The 7,907-nt window shown below is 45.2% G+C and overlaps 1 protein-coding gene across 1 annotated transcript; it reads left to right on the top strand.

Moving 5' to 3' along the window:
- The first annotated feature begins 650 nt into the window (after nt 1-650).
- LOC125537263 (uncharacterized) lies at nt 651-7,255 on the top strand. Its single transcript, XM_048700556.2, has 9 exons — nt 651-1,382; nt 1,469-1,526; nt 1,651-1,717; nt 1,801-1,846; nt 1,948-2,046; nt 3,180-3,248; nt 3,345-4,410; nt 4,842-4,990; nt 5,086-7,255. Exons 1-9 carry the CDS (start codon nt 870-872, stop codon nt 6,604-6,606), a joined length of 3,588 nt encoding a protein of 1,195 aa, XP_048556513.2. The 5' UTR covers nt 651-869; the 3' UTR covers nt 6,607-7,255.
- Nucleotides 7,256-7,907: the final 652 nt, after the last annotated feature.

Genomic DNA, 7,907 nt, shown 5'->3' with positions numbered 1-7,907 from the left:
CATTTAGCAATGCCATGCAAGATTTTAAATCATTTTTTTCACGGCATAGGTCAGAACTATAGCTATGTCAGCTATCACAAAAGTTATTTACAATAGTGTTTTAAAGTAAAAAAATTAATGCGAAAAAGCCTAGTATGGACCAAAGAGACTATCATTGAACTAATTAACATATGATAGATGTTTTATTTCATTCCTGATTGCACCATGTACTACTACTCCAAAGCATTGTTTATTTCAAAAAATGTTGCACAATCACTTCAATATTTAAGAAGTCATTCATTTTTAGTGTACAATCCAATAATTTTAAATCTTCTTGCCACAAGTTCTTAGGTCAAATTATGCCCCAAACTTCAAATTTCAGGAAAAATAACAAGACAAATAACGCTTCATAAAGTAAGTTGCTACTTTAGGATAATGCCCATATCCAAGTGTTTTTTGCCCGATGCATAGTGTTTAAATTTGGAGCACTGTGTCAACAGTGTCCGCAGTCGGTCAGCCCCACCAATTCAATGGGCAATAATTCCGGCTTTCCATGGACCAAGCCCACACACGCCCATCATCTCTTCACGTCGGAGGAGAGAGAGAGAGGGCGCGCGGCTGCGGCAAAAGTTAGACTAATGGCCGTAGTGGTTGGTGCAAGTCGCTAGAGGAGAGAGAGAAGATAGGGATAGATAGAGAGAGAGAGTGCGTGTGAGTGTGTGTGCGTGGGGAAGAGAGAGAAAGGGAGAGGAAGGGAGGAGAGAGAAGGACACAGGCAGACGCAAGCGATAGAATTAAACAAACAAAAGCAGCCGTAGAAAAAAAGCGTAGCCAGACCAGAACCAAACCCCAAGGAGGCCAAGAAGAGGACGGCAGCAGCAGCAGCAGCCATGCCGCGGTCGCCGTCGCCGGAGCCGGAGAGGAGCTACCCCGCGCGCCGGAGGGGAGGCGGAGGCGGGGGCGGGGGCGGGAACCACGTCCTGTCGTCGCGCTGCCGCTCGCCGTCGCCGCCACCGCGCCGCTCGCTCCGCCCGCGCCGCGCCGCCGCCGCGTCCTCTCGCCCGCTCGTCGACGACTTCTTCCCTTTCCCCTCCTCGCCCTCCTCGTCGCCGCCCCGCCCCCAGCACCGGAGGGCGCCGTCGCCGGAGCCGTCCAGCTCCGACTCCGACGGAGGCGGCGTGGCTGGCTCCTCCGCCTCCGACCGCCGCCGGCGCAAGCTCAAGCTCGTCGTCAAGCTCTCCCAGCTTCCTCCGGACCAGCACCATCGCCGGGCCCCACCTCCCCCTCCCTACTCGGACTCATCGGAGGGGGAGGAGCGGCCGGCTGGCGGAGGCGAGGAGCAGGTCAAGCCGCCCAAGAAGCGCCGGATCGAGTCGCGCGACGACAGATCTCGCAGTCGCGAGGTGAAACATCCTGCCCGATTCGTCTTCGGCCTCGTCTTTACTTCACTCTGCAGCTGGTTGTGACGCGAGATCTGCTCTTATTTTAGGTTGCTGGGAGGAGCGACGCTGCCAGCGCGCCGCGGACGAAGCGACTCCCGGTGCCAGGTTAGATTTCTCTGTTTTTTGCTGATCTCTTCATCTTTGGTGACGGGATTATGACTTTTGAGCGCCCTTTCCCCAAGAAATGAATTTTTTTCTTTTTTCTTTTGGTTTTTGCCGGTGGATTTAGGGATGGCAAGGACAACGCCGCTGCCGGACCGGCAGGCGCTGGATATGATTCTTGACAAGCTGCAGAAGTGCGTGCTTTACAACTTGTGCAAGTGTTCTTTTTTCATGATTTGAAGAGCTCGATTTCTTATGCTACTGTTTGATTCTGCAGGAAGGATACGTACGGTGTGTTTGCTGAGCCGGTGGATCTGGAGGAGGTGAGGGCGTTTGTTCGTGCGTCATGCTTGTTGGAGATGCTAATCTGACATACGGGTGGTATTGAGTGTTGATGATGCCATGGTTGTTTTGATTGGCGCAGTTGCCTGACTACAATGATGTGATTGAGCACCCAATGGACTTCGGCACCGTCAAGAGGAAGCTTGCTAGGAATGCATATCGCTCGTTCGAGCAATTCGAGGTTAGAATTAATATTTCGTCGTATATGTAGCTAGCGCTGCCAATGGGGATTCACCATTCGTTGATTTGTTGCAGAAGTGGATGTTGTAGTTGGGGATGCATATTGCTGGTTCTAGCAATTTGAGGTTATAATTATTATCTTGTCGTATATGTAGCTAGCGCTGCCAATGGGGATGCACCATTCGTTGATTTGTTGCAAAAGTGGATGTTGTAGTTGGGGATGCATATTGCTGGTTCGAGCAATTTGAGGTTATAATTAATATCTTGTCGTATATGTAGCTAGTGCTGCCAATGGGGAGTTGTCATTTGTTGATTTCTTGCTAAAGTGGATGTTGTAGTTGGGGATGCATATTGCTGGTTCGAGCAATTTGAGGTTGGAATTAATATTTTGTCGGATATGTAGCTAGTGCTGCCAATGGGGACTTGGGAGTCGCCATTCGTTGATTTTGTTGCTAAAGTGGATGTTGTAGGTTAGAATTAATATTTTGTCGTATATGTAGCTAGCGCTGCTAGGAGTGCATATCGCTCCTTCGAGCAATTCTAGGTTTGAATTAATGTTTTGTCGTATATGTAGCCAGTGCTGCCAATGGGGAGTCACCATTCGTTTATTTGTCGCTAAAGTGGATGTTGTAGTTGGGGATGGTGGGTCATTTCAGTTCATATACTATATTTATCTGAGAGTGAATTTCACCTACAAGGACCAGTCCAATGCTAGAAGCAACCTTTGAACGCGTTCTCCATACCTTGAATTGTCAACTTCTTTCCTCTCTCGAAACGATAGCATGAACTTTTTCATGAGGCCCAACAAATGCAGCAACATAGCGTGCACCAGTTACTTTATCACATGCTTATACTTACATTCCTATGATTAATTTTTTGTTTGCCTGTAATTTGTGCACATAATGAAGATGGTTAGATCTTGCATGTAACTCTTGCATTAGAGATCCGCGCTAAAGTTTGTGCTAGTGATTATACTATCCTACCCTAAGCAGAAGTTGACGTTTTTTCTAATATAATTTATATTTTAGTAATATTCATTTGTCGTATTTGAGTATTATAGGTTTGTCACAATTACTGTGTGCCTTACCGATAATAATAGTTGAGCAGTTGATGATATTTTTCTTTAAATCGCAGGATGATGTTTTCTTAATTTGCAGCAATGCAATGGTGTACAATGCGCCTGATACGGTTTACTTCAGACAGGTACATTAGCAGCACCTTTCTGGAAAAATGACGCACTTACAGCACCATCATTTATCACTTCTGATTCAATGTTTCGTGCTATGCTTATTCATGCAGGCCCATTCCATACAAGAGCTGGCAAGAAAGAAGTTTCAAGAACTTAGGGACGAGGGCATACCTACAGAAAACCAAGTAAAGAGTGAACAGAAAGTTGGACCTATTCCGTGCAACAGAGGACCAATTAAGAAGCCTGTTTTGAGGTATTCAGATGATGATCTAGACTTTTTGACCCGTAAAGAGCAAATTAAGAGACCAAATGCAAAAATTTCTGGAGCTGACATAAGCTTCAGAGATCAAGTGAAGAAACCCGTCTCTAGGAATTCAGAGAACAACTTAAGTTCTTCATTCCACAAAGAGCGAGTTAAGAAACCGATTTTCAGAAATTCAGAGAACAATTTGAGTTCCTCATTTCATGGAGAGCAAGTTAAGAAATCCATATCCAGAAATTCGGAGGATGATCGAAGTTCCTCAATCCACCAAGTGAAAGTTAGAAAAGCCATTTCAAGAAATTTGGAGGATGATCGAAGCCCCTCATTCCAACAAGGGCAAGTTAGGAAAGCCATTTCAAGAAGTTCCGAAAATGACCGAAGTTCCTCTTTGCCCCAACAGCAAGTCAAGAAACCTACTTCCCGGAGTTCAAATGATGGCTTGGCATCCCAGAAGACACACGTTGGGAAGCCAGTTTGCAGAAATGGAGAAGATCCAGAGTGCTCATTAGAGAAAGAGCCATCTGAAAATCCTGGCAGTGCGAATGGAGAAGATTTAGGTTTATCCCCAGAAAAACTTGTTGAGGAGCCCAGTTGCAGATACAGAGATGACATGGACCACTCCCGCCAAACAGAGTCGGCTAGGGAGCCTTTTTGCAGAGATGGACAAGATGATCTAGGCGACTCCTGCAACGAAGAGATTGCTAAGCCATTTTGTTTGAATGGCCAAGACGCATTGGGTTCAAATGTCTCTCCTGCCACCATTGTTTCTGCAGGAGATGGCTCTGATGGCTTAAGCGTGTCACAGGCTAACGGTGCTGAGCCCCCTGAATCTACTGCAGCCGATGGGTGTTCCGACAAAGACATCAGTTCTCCAGTGGATGAGGTCAGGTCTGAGAAGACTGACGATACTTCAGGTATCATCTTCCTCTCTGAATCAGCTCATCTACTTAAATTGTTCCGTTAGTTAAATACCTACTAGCCACACTATTTTATGTAATAGGGAGGTTATGCCTTACAGTTTTGAAGATGAAAGGTCTGAACTTTGTAAAGTCAGTAGAATGCATTGATCAGCAAACAAAGGATGGCCACTGAAAGGAAATTATAATATGCCCGATGCTTCTTTCTTCAGTTCTGTATATGTGGGGTTTCTCTGAGTCATTCTGGTGATGAATTATTAGTTTGGTACTCAGAATGCTTAATGATGACCTATATATCTTGCTAATTTGGTTGAGATGAATATCTCGCAGTTCCATTTCAGGTGGAGGAATTTCATTTGATTACTACTCATATAACCAAGTGCTCATATAACCCTACTGACATGCTTATTCTTTTCTTCGCTTTTCAGCACGAGATTATTCAGCAAAGCCCAGCCAGAAGTTATTTGTGGTAGATGAGACTAGACGAAAAACTTACCATGAACATGAAGACCAGCCTTCATCAGATTCTGACCTAATATTTGATGCCTTCTGTGCGGAGCCAAAAGAGCTGATAAGTGTATGTGAACACCTCTGGTTAAATCCAATCTACTTTTATACTTCACAGTTTCTTTTGCTGGTTAGTTCACATGGTTAGATTTTTCGTCCTTACAGGTTGGACTTCATGCTGAGCACTCTTATGCAAGAAGTTTGGCTCGTTTTGCTGGTTCACTTGGTGCCCAAGGTTGGAGAATTGCTTCTGAGCGTATTCAGCAGACATTACCCGCTGAAGTGAGGTTTGGACGTGGCTGGGTTGGAGAATATGAGCCACCATTGCCACCTATTCTAGTTATGCAAGACCAGTTACGAAGTCAGGTTAGCTCTGATACGAATATGCAAAGGAATGCTTCAGTGCCCAGAGATAATGAAAGACTCAGGCCAACAGAAAGCATTAACTCAAAGGATATGAGTTTGAGTCTACTTAATCGGATAACCACTGGTAATAATGTAATTGGTGTGACTGGTTCACTTGAGAGTCCAGAACTTAAGCCAAGATTATTTGGTATTTCTGCTGAACCCCAGCACAGGAACACTGATGCCTTACCACTGCACAATAAACACAGAGCATCTAGAAATACTGTGAAGACGAAAAGAGCAACCAATGATCAAGTTAGGAAAGGCAGACACTCCTCCAATGCCTGCCCTCCTGAAGTGCAACCACAGAGGTCTGAATGTTCAAAAGGAGCTTCTTCTAGTGTGCTTGATGTGCCTGCCGTGAACAAAATGGCTGGCCACCGACCTTTTTTCCAACCGCCAGAAGCAGTCAGAGCTCATCAAATGAAAAAAAGCGACTCGTCTCAAAGTGCTCAGAGCACGAAAGGTCCTGGTGTTCATGATATGCTTTCCCCAAACAATGGTATTGGGCATCCTAAACCCTTCTTCCAATCTCAGGAACCAGTTGCACCACAGCCAAAAAATGAAGCTACATGGGTGTACCATGGAAGACCTGGTGATGCAAAGTTTGGAACCTCTGAGAAAAGCAGACAAACGAGCAACATTGGATTCATTACTAAAAATGAACCGGTAAATGTCAATGGCTTTGCCATGAATGCGAGCTCACAGAATAATATTAGTGACCATGCAAAGTCAATGGTACCAACCGTAGTACCTGGCCAAGTAAACGTATCAAACCGAGGGTTTGATGCTTCCAGGAACATTTTCTCAGCATTTCCAACAGCTGTTAGGGAGAACCAGTGCATTCCGTCTGCTCCGGTAGCCCAATCTTGGATCTCATTTGGTGCTTCATCAGAGAACAAACCAACCATAGTGAGTCCGAATTTTAATGACGGCAACTCTGGCTGGAAGATGCCATTTGCAAATGTCCGAACTTGTGATGAAACGAAGATAAGTGCTGTTCCTCAGTTCTTTAGACAACCTGTTCAGGTTCCTAGAGAAAGTCCAGGTCAAAACAAGGGCTTGGTGATATTTCCACAGTTGGTCCAGACAGATTTCTCAAGATCACAGGGCCAATCACAATGGCAAGGGTTGGTTCCTCACATGCAACAGAAGCCAAACATGGATATGCTCCGTCCAGACTTGAACATTGGGTTTCCCTCTCCAGGTTCACCACCAGCCCGACAGTCTTCGGGCATCAATTTGGAAGCACAACAGCCAGATCTTGCCTTGCAGTTATAAGCAGGGAGTGTGGATAATGAACAAGTGTGACTACAAGATCAGATGTCAGACACAGAAACGTGAAGCATCTAAGGACTTGTGGACCCGGGCCACAAAATTGAGCAACAGCAGAAATGGGACATCCATGAAGTGGATACGCACAATATTAGGGATCACAGGTCATGTCGTAGATCGATCCTCCCCTGTGCAAGATATCAGAATATGGATGGATGAACACTGCTCGAAATCATATCATATCTACCGGCCCATTTTGTTTGGTACGGGAGTTCAGTAATTCGGCATTTGGAGAAAGGCTGTGGTGGGATATATGTTGATAGCATGCCCTATGATCCGGAAGCCCGCCCGGGCTCTTCTGACCACACAATAGCATTCTGCGGTGGAAATTTTTGCACCAGAATTTAGGAGACGTCCTCAGTAGTTAGACTGCGTGGTCATCCCTATGTTAATGCCCATGTCACATTGTATGTTTGTTGTAAATGGTTCAGCATTGAATAGATTGTTAGACTAGATCAGCCACCTTTACTCCCTTCTCTGAATGAAATTGCTTCCCCTTCATGTTCTGCGCCAGGAATTGAGTTCCATGGTCAATTCGGTTAGTGGTATGCTGAATGAAAGATGTTAGTGCTTGGGTCAAGCAAGATCCACTATACTCCGAACTCTTGCATTTGCCTTGGTGCAAATAGTGTCATACCAATGAGCAAGGGCGAGCTTACATGCATGTATTTTGTTCCTTGGAAGGATTTGGCAGCCATCCTGGAGGAGTTGTGACGTTTGTGAAAACTGTGGTGTCCTCAGATCTTTACGTGGTTCACTGCTTGTTTTGAATACACGGTTGAGCAGCTAAAAGGGTATGCACGTCTGAAGATTGAATACACGGTTGGTAACCTGATTTTGATCTGAGTCGGTAGTGCATTTACATTTTCGTGCAATAGCATAATTTTACTGAAACACTCTTAATTGAAAAAAACGTGTGCTTATAGTACAAAAAAATATCTGAAGTTTTGTCATCTCGTAGGATGATAGAAAAGGGTATCCTTTCCAAAAAAGAGGATGTGAACAGTGGGTAGCTGAAGTAGAATCACAAAACTGTCAATTAGGCCCTGTTCGGGATGTAGGTGCTCAAAACAGAGGAATAGAAAAAAGTGTAGGAACAGGGTGAAGGACAGTCAAAACCTACAGGCTTGAAATTGGAGGAATTTTTTTAACTAGTGGTGCTCGGAACGCAGGAAGCCAGCTGTACTCGAGATAGAATGCGCTAATGGCTGGACTAAAAAAATCAAGGGCAACCTGCTGTGCATGCG

This window comes from Triticum urartu, chromosome 2A (genome assembly GCF_056163025.1).
Source record: "Triticum urartu cultivar PI428250 chromosome 2A, HENAU_Tu73, whole genome shotgun sequence".
Lineage (NCBI taxonomy): Eukaryota > Viridiplantae > Streptophyta > Magnoliopsida > Poales > Poaceae > Triticum > Triticum urartu.
This window is presented reverse-complemented; position numbering and strand designations above follow the sequence as displayed.